The sequence below is a fragment of the Vigna unguiculata genome, chromosome 11 (genome assembly GCF_037176805.1).
Source record: "Vigna unguiculata cultivar grain cowpea cultivar isolate G323 ecotype 2 chromosome 11, ASM3717680v1, whole genome shotgun sequence".
Lineage (NCBI taxonomy): Eukaryota > Viridiplantae > Streptophyta > Magnoliopsida > Fabales > Fabaceae > Vigna > Vigna unguiculata.
Genome location: NC_140802.1, coordinates 41,045,197 through 41,063,222, shown reverse-complemented (window position 1 = coordinate 41,063,222; position 18,026 = coordinate 41,045,197). Strand labels below are relative to the sequence as shown.

The window sequence follows — 18,026 nt, the reverse complement described above, 5'->3', positions numbered from 1 at the left end:
GAAATCTATTTATATATGTACAATATTATTTATTTTTTTCTTAGGCTATTTAAATTATCTAAATCATCTCATGGGAAATTGATATGAAAACAATGTTATTAAAATTTTAAATAATTATTATGAAGAAATTACGACTTTAAACTACACATATTTATATTTTATATGTTTCTTGAAATTATCAACGCTTTTTCTTTATGCCTTTTTGTTTATCATCACTAATCACCAATTTAAAAGTCAATCGTTATATTAAAAATTCTTCAATTCAGCAATGTTTATATGTAAGCGAACATATAAAGTCATTCTTTAAATAATATTTTATTTTAAATATAGTTTAAATCTATTTAAACAATTTTAAAAAACACAATAAATTTTCTTAACTCTAATAAATATTTTAAAAATTGATAAAACATATGTATAAATTAATTATAAATGAGATAAAAGATAATAATATAAATAAATTATCTTAAATTTTGAAAATAATAATAAAACAAAATAACATAGGACAAAATTTAATGACCATAAAATTAAGTTTTTAAATTAAAATTACCCTACAGGATATCACCCGTTGTGTATAATCCATCGGTAAAATCTATTTATTGATGAATGTTGTCGATAGATTTAACATTTAAATTTATCGGTAATTTTTCTATAAAAGATACTAAATTTATAAAATTTGTGAAAAATTTCGTCGGTACCTTACCATTATAGTTACTGATGATTTTATTCTGTTAATAACTTATCATAATAGTTACTGACAAATACTTTTGTCAATATTTTTAACGATAATTTTTTTGTCCAATCTAGTGGATTTAATGTTATATCAAGGAGACTGATGAGAAGAAAGAGAAGAGAAGAAAGAGAAGAGAAGAAAAGAAGAAGAAATGATGAGGAGTTGATTGGATACGTTGGCGGGTGACATAGAGGATGGTGGTTGACGTAGAGGCTTGTCGATAACACACCAATGACATCGATGATGGGTAGGGATTGTAAGTGGAGGTAGAGAAAGTGGAAGAAGATGAAAACAAATATATTAGAACATATCTAACAAAATAGAAAAAGGATGAGACCCATGGTAGCATGGTTATAGGTCAAATGAATATACAAATAAAAATAATAAACAAAACAAAAGAGAAAGAAGGAAAAGACCTTTTCACGTATTTTATCAACAATTTTAACATTATCAATGATTATCGATTGATATTTGCATTTATCAATAATCTTTATGGACAATCTTTTTCCAGATAAATTTCTATGTGTTGGTAAACATGATTTGCTAACAAATATATACTATTACCAAAAAAAATTCCATTAAGTGCCTTCACTTATATCTCTCAAGTATATTGCATTTGGTGTAAATAATAAGATTTTAATATATATATATATATATATATATATATATATATGATATAAATTTTGGTCTCGGAACTTCTATACAATTTATTTACAAAAGAAGAATGAATTTTTATATTATTTTGAAAGTTTTTCTTTAGCATACGTGGATTTGTTTAACTTATACATGGTTTAAGTAAAAGATTGCTTATGGGTTTAGCTTGAGATTTGTGTTAATACCGTACCCTGGTTTAGTTAATTAAGTAAGTTTAAAAGTTAATATGAACACTGAATGAAGTAAAATAGTTGTAGTAAATTAGTTTATGTCTGTTATTAGTATGTTAGTATATTGGTGTAGATATGACAAGGAAGTAGCATCAACCACAAACACAGTGCCCCCATTGAAAGAGACAGAGTCACAAGTAACCACAAACACACTTCATGTTGTTTAAATCTTGTAATTTTATTTTTTATTTTTGTTCTGGACAAGCAAAACTTATCCATCACAAGAACCCATAAAGCCAAGTGATGCCTGCAGAAATCACACGTAAATAAGAACAACATGGTGTGGACAACACACTCATCATTAATCACTATTCCCATAGACTTTATCAAATTTAGTAACCAACACCAGTTTGCAATATGTCAAGATAATTGCATATATTATGTATTATATGTTTTAGTTAATGGGGATTTTGTTATGATTTTTTTCTTAAATCCCAAAAGATTAAAAATATTTTTAAATGATTCAGGATTTATTATAAGAAACTCTTAATAATAATAATAATTTTTTAAATATTATTAGTTATATAGTGATAATTTAAATATTAATTTATAGAATAAAATATTATTAATTATTAAAATAATTACGATTGAATAAAAAATTATAATTAATTAAAGAGTAATAGTTAATTATAATTTTTTATTATAATATTGACTATTTTAGTAATAAAAAATTATTATAAATTCGTCAACAATTAATAATTTTTTGTTATTAAAATTATTTTTTTAATGAAATATTTGATTGTAATAGTAATTTCACCGACTAAAAATTTATAGAGATATAAATTTTATCATACCGTTGAATTAAACTTAAATTAACTTGAACATATAAATAGGTGAAAAGAAAAATTTATAATATATAAATGAATAACTTAAAATTCTTTTCATTATATAACCTATTTTCATCTATCTTTATCTTTACATATATTATTTGAATTTAGATTAAAAATATTTTTTTTTTAATTTTAAATTTGTATCGTTTATATCCCATGTCAGTATTCCAGAAGAGAAACATGAATAATAACTCGTTATCACATGAATATCTTTCTTGACCAAACATTTAAGGTTGAAAAAAGCACAATTAAAAACAAAATTTTGTTACTATACTACCCAATTCTTCACATGTCTGCATAATTTTCTTTACAAGTTAGAATTAACAAGTTTTATTGAATAATATGAAAATTTTCTGTCATAGTAGAAAATGATGAAAAAGGAAGAACCAAGTAAATTATATATTGCAGAAAAGGCACACACACACACACACATATATATATATATATATATATATATATATATATATATATATATATATATATATATATATATATATATATATATATATATATATATATATATATATAAAGGGTTGACAGCCCTTGTGTAAGCTTTAAATGAAGAAGTATAATTGAGTGTACCTTCCAAATGATATGAAATGAACATGTGCAGAGTGTGTATGGTGTAGAAGCATCCAAGGATTTAAGAATCTAGAATGAGTTTTTTTTTTTTTTTTTTCTTTCACTGATGAGGATGAGTTTGTGACACATAGTTTACATGTTTACACAAAACATGTCATTTTATACTGTCCAACTTAATAAATTTTATCAACTGTGAAATACTAAACCATATGTTTTAAGAAATTGAAGAAACCATACATCCTTTATCGCTTTAGTCACAATTCATTAACGTTTCAAAGAGTGGTTAGGAGCAAAGATACTATTAGATTAGTGTTTTCCTTGTATATATAATAATAACTAGCCAAAATCATTTTAGCCCCACCAAAGTAATTTCAACCTCTGAACAAAACATCTTATTTAAATTATGAATGAAGTTGACTGATAAAATTTTAATTAAATTATTTCATTTACGTTTGACTATGTAGTTTCATTATTAGGTTTTAGTTCATTTCAATTTCAAAACAAAACGTGTACTTTACTATTTTATCTCCTATAAATAATATAGAAAACTCTAATTTTCAAAATCCTATTTATCTCTTAATGAAGTATCTTTTTATTGAGAAAATATAACTATTTTAAAGAATATTTGTTATACAAATATTTCTTTAACTTTAACTTTACATAAAATATTTTACATTGTAAAAAATTTGAAATAAATTAAGAGACATTTATAATTATTAAAAATGTATCATTACTTAAAATTAACATTTAATTCAATATTTTATCAAACATTTGTAGCGTAGTTTTTTTCATTTTCAGTTAATTTTACCTTGATCTTATTACAAATACTCAATCATTTTGATTTAACAACTCTGAAAACTGTTTTTTGTATGAAGTTAAAATTCTGTCTTTCAATATCAGTAGAAAATAGTTTGGTACAATTCAAATTAACTATTTTCCTTGCAAAATACATCTCCAATGTAGTTCACTTTTCATGCAATTAATTCAGTTAAATTAATATTTTTGTAACACCTTTAATTCTCCTTACCTTCCATTGTTGTCTTCACTTTTTAGGCTGTACAATTTGGTGGTTTGAGACAGAACAGAAGAGAAAACCTGTAACTAAATCCATTCAGAGGATTAAAAAAATGGGAAAAAAAAATTACGATACTAGTTGAAATGAATATTTGGGTGACATGCGCATACAGTTTATTTATTTGTTTGATGTTTTTCTCGTTTTTTTGAGAGGGTCATAAAAAAATTGGCGGGCCAATAACTGAGAATTTCCTAATTCAGAGGAAGATTGAATTGACTCATGAAACAATGTTTCATCATATAGCTGTTGCTATAACAATAATTTTCACCTTATCTTTGACAAGCTCATGAGCACAAAATTTTCAGGATATGCACAGCACCTCTCTCTACTACCTCCAACACAAAATTATCACTCAATATAAGAAAAAATTAAAAGCACATCGTGATTTGTATTAATATAGAACTGCCATTTTACTCCCTGGAATCCGAAGCAGCTTCTTTCAAACATGATCTCATAATCTTCGCTAGCTTTGCACAAGCATCCAAGCACAGCTGCATTCCCTGCATGTGGGAACCCAAAATGTAACTGAGAGTGACCAATTTGGAACAATAGATATCAAGACATAAATTCACGAGTTCAAAATACGCATTTACATAAAAATATTACAAAAACTTGAAAATAGGCAAACCTCGTTGATCTTCGGGGAAGACCATTCCCCGGTAACGGTGAGTTGGGTGATTTCATAGCGAGAAGGCATGCATGTAATCATTAAGCTACCATCTTGGGAGTTTTCCTCCTCCAGAATAGGATCAATGATAAGGTTCTTACTAAAGCTTGACTACAACAATTAGCAAAAATAATTATTAGACTCTCAGCAGCAAGATAATCACATCATGAAGGAACAATTTATAGCACTCCTAATTGGTTAAATGTCATTAACCTTCATAATGATGATCTCATTTTATCATAATGAGTTTTGTGAAGATGAACATGGTTCCAGAAAAATTGTACGCCCGCTGGCATGCAATTATATGCCATAGACTTTTTTGGTATCCACAGAAAGATAGTTGGAATAAACAAAAAAAAAAATTGTTTAAAAACTTATTTTTAGGCTACAGAAGACAAAACTCTTACATTAAGATGTAAATTAATAAAGCACAAAATGTGAGGCAGGAACAGTGTCTGAAATTGTAAGAGAATATTGAATTATGTGATTTTATAATAAGAAATTCAAGATAAGGTTTGAAATGGGAGAAAAAAGATTATCCGCACTACAAGACAAGTACATATTAGTGACAATATGTGATCAAGATTCATACCACAGAAACCGAGGCAACAAGATCATACATCATTATTCCAGCATCCGCCAGGGCAAGGCTAGCACAGGATATGACAACTGGGAGATCACCTGCAACATGTTCAATAATATTATTACCTGCTAGAAACTAAATGATTTTGAGAAAATATTAGAATTATATTGCATCTCTGACTGTTCCAAACTTTAAATAGGATCATTCATCATTACTCCTACAATTCTAAAATCCAAAGGCATAATACTACATCTGAAACAAATTCATACAAAATCAGATTACTACAAATGACTATTTCATAAAAACTGCTAAATTACGAAAAAATCATACGTTCCTTGTGCTTGTCAGTGTTGTCACTATGGCCATAATATAAATGAGGCAATATTATTGCCTTGCAAATAACAGCTGATCCACTACTGCATCGCTACCACCCGCAAGAAAGGTCGTGACAGCCAAAAGGCGTCTTACAGTTGCAGCATCGGGGCACAGATCTGATAAGAGTTGCTGGGTATTTACTCCACAAATACCAAAAAATGAAGTCTTACACATGATAAAGTCTTCTAGGACACCAGACTTTTTCGCTACACTTGAAATCTGCAAGTATTAAACTCATCCAGGGCACGTCTTTTATCCCACTCAAAACCTATAAAATATTGTGGCTTACATAAATGACATTTGTGTTCTACTTAAAAGTCACAACTTCAGTTAACGTAAGGGCCAAGTAATGACTGATAAAGTAAGAAGGGGGAAGTAGTCACTCCTCTATTCACGCCCTCCTACAATCTCCAGGACTTCAGGTAACTGTTGTATTCCTCTGTTCTTTTTTTTCATTCTCAATCTTTGCCTGTTTCTTTTCACTTGGATTGTTTTTCCTTTGATTCATTCCTCTCATTTTTTCACGCTCCCTCGTTTCATAGAGTTTTGATCTTTCCAATTTTTTCATGTTTTTCTTCCTCTAGTTTATTGCCCATCTTACTCATTCTATCTTACGTGTGGTATATAGTATGGCATATTTTGGCTTTCTGCAATCTGCTATTGACAACATTGTTCTTTGTGCATTTGGAAACCTTTATCAAAGAATTCTTGAATTATTAATCCTTGCTACGTGGAATCAATTCTCATCATGAGCAACAAAAGCCTCAGACAACAGAAGCTCCAGCTGACATCTCTTGCCACAAAAACTCTAAAAATAGCCGAACTTAAAGAAACTACATTCTTCATTCTCTGACAAGCTTTTCCACCCCCAATAGTGTGTGAATAATTCTCAGTCAAGCACCTGGTGGTGTGGTCTTGATCACAAATTCTGTCCATGAGATTCAAACCCATGCATTGCAGGTAAATTTATTCATATACATTGTCAATTGAACCACACCTAATGGTTAACTAAAACAAATGTGTTAAAGCCAAATACCCCTTCACAGTTATACAAGAGAAGAAAAATAGGTTGACACAAAGCAATCATTAAATAACAGCAAGGTTAGATGAGAAGAAAAATATACATTAGTTTTATTTAATAATGTTTTTCAGTATATCTATGTCCAGCACAATTTTTATCTGTAAATTTACAACCATAAAAAAATATCATTACAAATTAGATTGAAAATAAATATGAAATAGTATAATACTTACTGCCGCTAGATTCTAGCACCAATGCAAAAACATCCACAGTTGTCTTGGGGAAACTTTCCAGTATTATTGCACCTTCTAAAGCTTTATTAAGCATCGCACTGTACTCTTTGTGGTCTGAACCCTAGCTTAGTGAGATTTAACATATTAGAAGTCACTTCAAATAGCCATGAAGATGGAGGAAACAGAAAAAGTTACTCAGCCTTTAATATACCTGCCCTCGTACTGGAGTTGCAAACGTTGTAAAGCTGACATTGCAATTCAAACGCCCTATATCACTGTACATCATTGCCTTCTTGCTCTCTCTTGGCCCAAATCTATATTAAAAATTACAAATAAAATACCCACATTAGTGAGAGCATAACAAACAACAAAGTCAGAAAAAAAAAAAAAAAAAAAAAACTCAACAAGCTAACTGACATTTTTAAGACAAAGAGCCACTCACACAGATACAATGACCTTGGTATTTCCAAACTCAGCATATGCAGATCCAGATGCTGCATTCACAGCACCAGTCCTGAAAACTACAAGTCGCAAAATATCAATGTTCTTATTAAAATACCAGGTCAACTAATCAACATAGCAATAAATATAAGTGATTCTTTCTTACTGTTGATTTCAATGATCCGAAGTTATTTAGTCTTCTGTTAGATGATTAGTTATCAGTTTTAATGACAGTTAGAGTTGCGTTACTTCATTTGCATCGATGTACCTCATTGTGTAAATAAACTCTATTGATGAATCAAAAATGTGTTCATTTACAATACAAAGTTCTTTTAGCACAGTATCATATTCTACATCCATCGTTATCCCGTTTGCCATATTATCTATGCACCAAGTGTAGGATGTGAAGGTGCGTATTTGGAAAAAACTAAACCCCATGTTGATTAGAAATAGTATTTGATAAGAGCTTATTAAGCAATACACATCCCTCACCTTAGCCAGCTCAGAGGGTTGAGTTAAGCAATTTATCCAGTCCTAACAGCACAATCTACAACATGAAGAATCTAAATCTCAATCCCCATCCCTTTTCCATGCCATATATTATCAATATCAGGTTGGACTGAAGCAGGTACTACAGATGTTATCCTAGTGGCTGGACTGGATCAAGGTGTTTGGAACAGAACCACCGCTATCAATACCCTGTATCAATTGCAAATGGTTGTTCAAGTCAATACCCTGGATCAATTGCAAATGGTTGTTCAAGTCCTAATCCACGACCAATGGAGCAACACCAATGAACAGATACCACAATCCAAGGCACGGGAGTAGGCAACACTCCTGGGACAGGACTCCTGGGACAGGAGGAGATGAAATTTTTTAGTTTGGATGGATACTACTTTTAGAGTTAACACAGTGAAACTTCTGGAACATGCCCATCTGTTAAAATCATATAAGAGGATGAAGATCTTGAGGACCAAAAGGTCCCATTGGGACATGAGGTTCAAGGTGGCAACTGTCCAGAAAAAACTAACTGGTACCACAGGACAACTGAGACCAAATACATCTGTTTTTGGTAGTCAGAAATGAATCTAATTAACAAATTCATCTGGTAATCTTTGCCATGTACAAGTGACAGCATGCATCCATAATCTTACTCTAGATTCAATGATGTCTGCAGGAACACCCTTGGCTCTCTACATTTCACTTCACCAAATGAAATCATGCCATCTTGGAACATTCATTGTCAATTTGAAAAGAATGAGGTAAACCTATTCAAAAAATTTTACTCTGTTCACCATTCTCCCAAAAGCGCCATCGTGATCCGTAAACGGCATTTATTCAAACAGCTCGGCCGCGTCAGAAATCACTATAGACACAACGTGTATGGAAACCTTAACAGTTCCCAGAAGAAAACAAAAAGTAACCTCCATTTGATAACAAAATACATAATAATAATAATAAAATGGAGAAGCACATATTGAGATTGTTTGTCATTGCATGGAGAAATGAGAGACAGAATGGTTCTATTTGGAAGCAAGTGGAACTTACATGCAGGTCTGCACTGGTGGAAACCGCGGCCATCCGGCCGAACCCAATCTTCCTTAAAAAACGGTGGTTTCTTTCTATCGGCTGTCGGAGATGGCGAATACGTCGCCGGAGTCGCTCCACCTTTGCCGGCCATTTTCAACCACGGCAAGACACTATACCTCTTTACTAGTTACTTTCATTTCTTGATGTTGTTTATATAGGGTACATGAAAAACTTCCTTTAAGAATCACATTAAGGAAATGTTGTTTCTTGGACTGGGCCTCTTACTTTCAGGCCCATCAATTTGAAGAAATGTTTTTGCTTTGTCACCCATAATTACTTCATGTTCCTTCCATCATAGTAAAACTATAAAAATGATTTTTTCAAATTATATTCTTTACATAAGTGAAAATACTACATGTATATATTTAGAAAATCATGATTATACTATTATAATCTATATTATTATATAAAGATAATTTACTCTTTATGCTTTTGATAATAATAATAATTATAAAAAATTGAACACATGCACACATGTCTTTACTAATTATCCCATAAATTACTCTCAATTTTTATGAGCAATTTAATTGGACAACAGAACCTACAAATTTAGTCAATGAATATAAAAATAAATAAAAAATGATAAAAGGGTATACATGAACAAAAAAAAATCACTTATACAATTCAATCTTCATTATTAATTGTTAGTGATTAAAAATTTTCTCAATTAATATTAAAAAAATATGTCAAAATAAAAATAATTTATTAATTGGAGTAATATTTTTTGAAAAAAACGCTGTTATAAACGATCTCAACAAGAAGTTATTTTTATTTTACTTAATAGAAAGTTTTGAGAAAGTTGAAAAAGAAAAAAACAATTATTCTACCTTAGGGTAACATATTTTGCTAGAAACAAATCAAATGTCAGCATCCACCCTAAACTACTCCCATCACTGCCATAACACTCATATTTAATGCAACCTAAGGAATTATAAAGAGAAAAAAAAGAGAGAGGATATAATGCAAAAAATTTATACCATTATATAAAAGGTCTCTTTTGTGTGTATATTTTCTTTTTCATTTTATTTTTTAAATAAGAATTTTTTAAAATTTTATCCTTTACATCTTTTTTTCCAAATTTAAATATATTTTTTTATTTGATCAATTTTAACCACTATTTAAAAATAAAATAATTATTTATGATAAAAGAATTTCTTACAAAATAAATAAAAATTACCTATAATTAAATTTTAAAATTTATTTTAATTTTTATAATTGTAATAAAATTTTTATTATTTTCATCATAAAAAAAATAACACACATCTGTATCATTATATAGAATATTGTCTCTTTTCGCTGTACATATTTTTTGTTTTTAAATGACAGTTTTTTAAATTAAAACATTATATTAACAATTTTATCCTTTACATGATTTTTTAAAAATTTAAAAACTTTGCTTTATTTGATCATGTTTATTTATTTTTATTTTTATTAATTATAATAAAAAGTTATTATTTTTATCATAAAAAAAGTAAATACATGTATTTTCACTATGAGATAAAAATAAGTATGATTTCTTGTATTATTTTGTGAAAAAAAATACGATAAAAGTTATTATTATTTATTTGAAGAAAATTTTACGATATTAAATTTTCAATGATGCACATTCAGAGGAACTTTTACAAAGATAAAACATAATTTGCTTTCATGATATATAATTTTTCTTACAATTGTGATTGCATAATTATCACTTCTTGTTATATACAAGGTTTGAATCCAACACTATCTAATTTCTTCAGACCTATAAATATCAATATTGACACACTTATGATTTTTGTACATTAATTAGATACAGATAATTAATGAAATATATATGAGTAAGAAAGTTTGGTTTGCAATTATGCAGTTGGGTAAGAAGCCAGCATTGCTATGCCACACAAGCCTTCTTTAGCAGCAACATCCCTTTGCATCCTAATGTATCCTTTTTCTCCCCACTTCACTCCCCATGAATTCTTCACCAACCAATACTTACTTCCATCATCACTCACTCCATAACCCACAACAGTCACACCATGATCCAAGTTAGTATCACATGATCCATTGAACACACCACTTGAATAAAACTGAAACTCATATCCACTGGCTTCAATGGCTACAGAAACAGGTTGATTTGCAACAGCTTTCAGCAGTGCACTCTCACTGTTGGCAGGGACATCCTCGTACCCTTTTATGCTCGCTGCATGACTGTTTTCTGCTTTTGCATTACAGGTTCCATCAGTTCCCTCGTAAGGGTATGCAGCTTCTGTGGTAAGTCCTTTGTTTTGCAAGATAAACTTGAAGGCATCGTCCATTAAACCTCCTTCGCAACCTTCGTCCTCACCTTTTGTGTCACAATCAATGAGTTCTTGTTCCGATAAAGATATCAGTTTGCCTGTGCTCAGCTTCGTGATTCCTTCTGTTGCTGCCACAGCAGAAAATGCCCAACAAGATCCTAAACATAAAAATACAAACAAAAGTTTTGTTTAGATAAATGTATCACCATTTAAATACTTTTATATATATATATATATATATATATATATATATATATATATATATATATATATATATATATATATATCATATTTTTTATTTAACATGTGAAAGAGTCTTAAGTTTTTAAATTTATCTTAACTTTACAAAAACGAATCGACTTTTACAATTATGTGTATATATAAATCGACCTTATTTTCAGTTGAGATGAGAGTTACAATACACTTTCTTTAGGTCTGAGATATAAATATTAAACTTAATATACATTAATGGATAGTCTAACAACGGTTCGATGACATAGGTGGAACAATAAACTTAACAAACAATAAATTTTAATAGGATAGAATCTAATCTATAATTCTGATAACATATTAAGACGTGGACTTTAATCCTATCTCAACCCTCTAAAACCGACTATCATATTATAAGATAAGATTTGTAAATTAGTTTTATCTTTAATTTATACATTACTTCAAACAAAAGAGCTAAAGCAAGTATAAATTAAGGACACTTGTAATTAAAATTCAGATAATCATGAATCCAAACACACATATAAATGTATATACCACATTGGCCTTGGTTCTTAATGGGTGTAACAGCTCCTTTCTGTCTCCAATCCAATGAAGTTGGCACTGCTGTCACATGTTGATACATGAAAGAGGATGTTCTTGTCACTGTGGAGCACATGTGACCCTTGAATCTATTTCTGGCTTTGAATTCCTCATTTGTGAGATCAGCAAATTGGTTTATGCCAAGCTTGTAAGGCTTGTTTCCAGCATTGTTAAATGCCTCGATGCGTTGCACGTTTTCCTTGAATACTTGGTATTTCTGCTCTTTCTCGTAAGAGTCCAAGTAGAGTTTTCCATGTGTAACCATCCACTGCTCGTGCATTTCACGCATTGAGGCATCTTGAAGAGTGCGAGCATTGGCCTCCAAAGCACAAAATGCAAAAGCAAGAAGCAAAACCAAAGTGCTATGGAACAGTGTTTTGAAGGCCATGGCAGTGAATGATTATGGAAAACTTAACTACTTGGTTCCTGAGACCAATCACTTGTGATATGCGCGCATATATATACACACATATTTTTGGAAACTGATATGTGTTCTTAACAAGACATGCACTTAGATGTGCCTCAGAAAATTTTCTGACTACGACCCATAACGCTTTAACATGAATCATTGATATTAAAGTTTCATCTTCATACGTAATTATATATCAGAATCAATAATTGTTCAAGAAAGGAAAACATTTTGGAAGTGTTATATTCTCAAGTTGCACAAATTGCTGAGACGTATTTGGGTGGAATTCGAATAGAAGTCGTGTCAAGAGCTATTTAAACAAATCAATTGTTTATTATATATAATATTTAAAGGATCAGACTTTAGTCATGTAAATACACTTCTATTCTTCTCTTTTTAACTAGTCTTAACCTTATCATCATGATCACAAATTAATAACATTAAATTAAAACCTTATATACATTATTATGCCATTTTGAATAACTTTTAAAACTTTGTCATCATTACTGCATTAAAACTTTGATACTATTGTTATATTACAAATTAACATAACAAAAGGTACAGTAATATTATGATGACATTGCTGTCTACAAATAATTTACCCAATTCAAACAAGCTTTTATATCTTGTGGCCAAAGAAAAAAATTTCACTGCAAGATCGATTTAAGTTTACACCATAGAAAAGTAGAAGCTTCTGTCATCTTCTTTTAAAGGATACATACATACACACACACACATATATATATATATATATATATATATATACATTTTCTTTTGAGTTGCAGAATTTCTTTTATTTGCTAATTTCGTAGGTTGTGTAGGATATGTGAGTAACAATGTGGAGACAGATATCATCTGCATTGAATACTATAAGAGAAGATGGTGCATACTTTACACAAGATTCCTGCTGTTTATATAAGTTGTGGTACCATCAGAACCAATATAGACTTTTAGAGTAATAATTTATTGAAACAAAAGGTGCATTAATACCAATATATATTTAGAGAGAAAAAAAAAATAGCATGTCTATTGGTTGTGTGACGTGATGAAAAAAAAAAGAGAGAGATAGAAAGAAAAAATAAATATGTAATAGGTGTAGAGAAAATCAAGGTATCCATAAATCATTTTCCTAAACTTTATTTTGTAAAACCATACTAATTTAACATCAATAATTTTTTTTTTAATATTATTATCATTTTTGTAATATAGAGTTTAGATACAAACAAAGACTTGAAATTTTTAATATATATATATATATATATATATATATCACATCCAAATCATCAACATGAGTACAAAAAAAAAACAAGAGTGAACAATTTCAAATTGATATGCTCCTTAACTCAAAGGACATGAATCTAAACACGTTTATACTGGTTCATAACTTTAGCAGCTTATCAGCTAAGAGAAAAAAAGGATAGAACAATGTTTTTCGATAACATGTTAAGTGGTTAACTTGAGAGTATGCATGATGAGTTATCTATACCGACAATAAATGAAGATAGGATGGTAAAGTGGCTCATAACCCACATGTTTACTTGCCAATTTACCAAGTGATTCCGTTAAAGTTTTCGATCCATCAACTTGGTCCATTCTCTTTGTCAAATTAATTAGTAGGTAATAGACCGATCTGTTTCTTAAAATTAAAAATTAAAATTAAAATAATTTAAAATATTAACTTTTATATATTATATTACTTAAATATATGTAAATATATAATATTTTATAATTTAAATTATTAATGTTTACAAATTAAATTATAATTATAAATTATAGGTTTAATTATTAATTAAGTCCTTGTTTTTATTCAATTAAATCTCATTTTTTGTCAATTTAGCATCTTTTGGTAATGTCATTTAAATAGTTAACAACATAGTGAATTGGGTGATCCAATTCGTCTAATATAACCCGTTTTATCTTACGAGTCTCATTTATTTAATATGTGATATGAAATTTTAGTTTTAAATCAAAAAAGAGGGAAATATGTCGTCATGGTAAAACCTCCTCCACCCATGTATGCACCTTCTTCACCTAGTTGAGATTATCGATGACGATGCTGAACACCACCAGAGGTATTGTTGACATTGTCGCTCCATCTTCTTCCTCTAACACCTTTGCATCTTCAATTGGCGTCACCACCAACTACTTTCTCTTCTCCCAAATGTTTTCTTCTTCTTCCTTTGTTAAGGTTGAATTTCTCCCCATTGCTGCTAAGCTTGTGACACGAGGCATCTTCGATTGGAAATAATATCGACATCACTGGCGAGTCATCGATATTGCAAACGAACCACCAATGTTGCTGCCCACGCACATCCCATATGCAATCGTGAATCTGTTAAGATTCTAAGTATGAATCTAAAGTCCTACACTAGCTAGAAATGAGAAAGTACAACACTATATAAGAATAAAAACCTATAAATTCATTGCCTTAAAATTTTGAGTTGAAAGTGGTGTCAATGCCTTATGTGGTTAGGCTTAGGTCTCAATGGTGTTGGTGTTATATCTTCCAAGTAAACCTCCTCCCCCTAAAGACCTTGAAGAATCATGAGGGTTTCAGTGATGGTAGATACTGATGGATATTTAAATGGTGTTACAAAAAAAAACTCAAATTTTCAAAGATTGACAAAATTGAAACTATTAAAAAAAAAAAAACAAATTGAACAAGCTCATAAAAAAGTGGAGTAAATTAGTATTTAAGCCTCAATTATAACATGATAATCCAACGTATGAATGAAATGATTATTTTTGTTTATTCGATTAGAATCATTAAGTAATCCTTAAACCATAATTCTTAAACATTAATTAATCAATTAAAAATCGGAAACTTTTATATAATTAAATACTTAAAAAATAGACAAATTAAAATTCTCAATCTCTTTTATTTCGAGAAACCAACTCAATATTCTCTATCTTCTATAGATAAATGGTAAGTTGAGTCAATACAAGTCAAATTAATCCGATTTATCCCTCTAATAAAGAATTGGCTTAATATGCATCATACAAAATTATTGGATTGAAAATATAAGAAGAAAGAGATCTAATTGTGTCTGTTTCAATGTCATTTTGTGTGATGGATTGAAAATAAAGATCCGTCTAAGATACTAATATTAGCAAGAGTCAAAGTTTCTTCAAAATACAGGATTCCATATGGTTACTTCTACGTTTATAACTTCTAACTAACACTCAACCATCAACAAACATTATTTTCATCATAAACCATTCACACACAGAGTCATTATCACAGACGCCACCCCTGACTAACCCTTTCAAAAACAACAAATTATTCAACACGCTTTCTGCATAATACACTATTAGTGATTCTGTTTCACATTTTAAAAGAAAAACAAAGATTCAAAATTCAATCTTTATTTTATCTCTTAATCAGGTGTCACTGGTGCATTGAAGGAAATGCTCATGAGTAGGAAAGGCAAAACATTTGTATCCATCCATGATTAGGGATGTCAACGGGGCGGGTAGGGTACGGGTAGTAGCTCCCCGTACCCTACCCGCCGGATAAATATTCGTCCCGTATCCGTACCCATATCCGCGTCGAGTATCCGTTATGTGAGTATTTGTTTATTTTTTTCATATTTGCGGGTATCCACAGGTATCCGCGGGTATTTACAAAATTATTTAAAAAATAAATATTTAATCATAAATTCAAATAAAATAAAATACATCATTGTCATCAATTTTAAATAAAGTTCAAATAAACTCAAGTTCAAGTCCAAATAATTATAAAAATAAATATAAGATGACGTTCAACACAATGAAAATTTTATAATTAGTGTTTTGATAAAAAAATCCAATTTTTCCAATTGATTCCTAAAAAATAAACAAAAATAAACAAATAATAAACATCAATTGCCACGTGCCAAGTATTCTTATTTTGATTCCTTCATTTGACAACAAGTATATCATAAACATCATTGTCTATATTGGATTTGATGTATATGCCCAATTTCAAAAATAAATGAAAGAGAAGAATGTCAAGGGGTGTACTTGGAAGAAAACAACGTACCAATACTTGAAGTTTGAAGAATGAAAACAGAAGACAAGATGTGCAACTTAGAAAAAATTAGGCTAGAATATTTTTTATTAATATATATATATATATATATGAGGGTACTTTTGTGAATAAAAGTTTAGCGGGTACGGATATCCATGGGTACGGATACTATGATACCCGTACCCGCCCCGTTAACATGCGGGTATCAAAAATACCCATACCCGCAGGGAGCGGGTATCCATTTTTAATATTCATTTCCTACCCGTTGCGGGTTTTATCCGCGAGTACAGATTTTTTTGACATCCCTATCCATGATGCACCAATACTTCAACTTGAATCATGTATCCGTGTTTGGCACGTATCCGTATCTAATACTTTAAAATACTTGATCGATACTTATCAGTAAAGTATTTAATTTACAAAATCGTAGTAACAAAAATAATTAGTCACTATATAGTGATCAATTTAAGTATCAATTTAAAAACTAAAAATTATTGGTAACTAAAATAGTTCCAAAAAATTATAACTAGTCTCTAAACTGATAATTAAAATAATTTTTATTATGAATTGATTTCTAAATTGGTCACTAACATTAACTACCAAAATAATTGGTTTCTAAATTGGTCACTAACATTAACTACCAAAATAATTGGTTTCTAAATTGGTCACTAACATTAGCTATCAATGTTTTGGCTACCAAAATAATTAGTCTACAAATTGGTCTCTAATTAGAAAAATGGTCTCTAACATATTGTTGGTTACTAAAATTTGTCATTATTTAAGAGAGTTTTCTTATAGTGATACTTTTATGATGACAATAATTTTTATTTTTTATATTGATAATTTTAGTACATATAGTTTTAATTTGGATTAACACAATAACAATCATATATTTATTATGCTTTTAAGAATTATTGTATCCATTTTTTAATATTCATATATCGTGTCCTGTTATTTCCAAAATAAACGTATCGAATATGTGTCGTATTCGATATCGTATCCGTGCATCATAGGTATCCATGATATCCGAGCATAAAACCCACAAAAATATTAAGTAAATACCTTTAATAAATATTTGTGAATAATAGATATGCATATTTTAATTATCTTGTTACTTGATATCATGTTTAAGAGTTCTCGGAAATTTGATTATATATATTTATATTTTTCTATTTATTTATTAATACAATTTTTAAAGATTAATTTTTTAAAACTTGTATTTCGTGGTAAAATTTATTTAAGTTTGTTTTGAAAAAAAAAAACTAAATTTATTATTTACACTAATATATAATCCAATTTTATTTAGATTATACATTAAAATCAATTTTTCATGAGTTCTACATTTTAAAGAATGATTTTTAAATACTTTTTTAATAGAAATAAAAATATTCACGATATAAAAAAATCCATTTGTAATTCTTTTGCTGGTACCCAGCATATAACTAGACATGTTACGTGATAGACTCTTTTTCTTGAGTTTATTGTCTTCTTTGATCATAAGTGTATGAGTAAGA

General features: G+C 29.3%; 2 protein-coding genes and 1 long non-coding RNA gene across 4 annotated transcripts; 1 reads left to right on the top strand and 2 right to left on the bottom strand.

Annotated features, from left to right (window-relative positions):
* Window positions 1–4,282: 4,282 nt before the first annotated feature.
* Window positions 4,283–9,160, bottom strand: RRP41L (3'-5'-exoribonuclease family protein). Of its 2 annotated transcripts, none has more exons than XM_028053253.2 (7): window positions 8,970–9,160; window positions 7,423–7,501; window positions 7,192–7,294; window positions 6,981–7,101; window positions 5,361–5,449; window positions 4,730–4,879; window positions 4,283–4,601 (listed from the first exon to the last, which is right to left on the bottom strand). In XM_028053253.2, the coding sequence occupies exons 1-7, from the start codon at window positions 9,100–9,102 to the stop codon at window positions 4,512–4,514; spliced, it is 765 nt and encodes a 254-aa protein (XP_027909054.2). In that variant the 5' UTR covers window positions 9,103–9,160; the 3' UTR covers window positions 4,283–4,511. The 2 variants fall into 2 exon arrangements, with proteins under 2 accessions (XP_027909054.2, XP_085525594.1); XM_085669468.1 differs by having other exon boundaries at window positions 7,398–7,501; window positions 8,970–9,152.
* Window positions 5,536–9,284, top strand: LOC146881908 (uncharacterized). Its single transcript, XR_014986665.1, has 2 exons — window positions 5,536–6,686; window positions 8,599–9,284. It is a non-coding gene; the product is annotated as an uncharacterized LOC146881908 (long non-coding RNA).
* A 1,344-nt stretch (window positions 9,285–10,628) lies between these two features.
* On the bottom strand, window positions 10,629–12,535 carry LOC114168594 (senescence-specific cysteine protease SAG39-like). The gene is made up of 2 exons (XM_028053479.2): window positions 12,050–12,535; window positions 10,629–11,442 (listed from the first exon to the last, which is right to left on the bottom strand). Exons 1-2 carry the CDS (start codon window positions 12,480–12,482, stop codon window positions 10,850–10,852), a joined length of 1,026 nt encoding a protein of 341 aa, XP_027909280.1. The 5' UTR covers window positions 12,483–12,535; the 3' UTR covers window positions 10,629–10,849.
* Window positions 12,536–18,026: the final 5,491 nt, after the last annotated feature.

What these genes read in the sequence shown, in the direction of transcription:
- LOC114168594 (XM_028053479.2), bottom strand. Translation starts at nt 12,482, where the DNA reads ATGGCCTTCAAAACACTGTTCCATAGCACTTTGGTTTTGCTTCTTGCT. An exon ending in TAAGAACCAAGGCCAATGTG is followed by an intron (nt 11,443 to 12,049) that starts GTATATACATTT and finishes TTTTATGTTTAG; the next exon opens with GATCTTGTTGGGCATTTTCT.
- RRP41L (XM_028053253.2), bottom strand. Translation starts at nt 9,102, where the DNA reads ATGGCCGGCAAAGGTGGAGCGACTCCGGCGACGTATTCGCCATCTCCG. An exon ending in ACCAAGGTCATTGTATCTGT is followed by an intron (nt 7,295 to 7,422) that starts GTGAGTGGCTCT and finishes TTTTTAATATAG; the next exon opens with ATTTGGGCCAAGAGAGAGCA. An exon ending in CAACTCCAGTACGAGGGCAG is followed by an intron (nt 7,102 to 7,191) that starts GTATATTAAAGG and finishes TCACTAAGCTAG; the next exon opens with GGTTCAGACCACAAAGAGTA.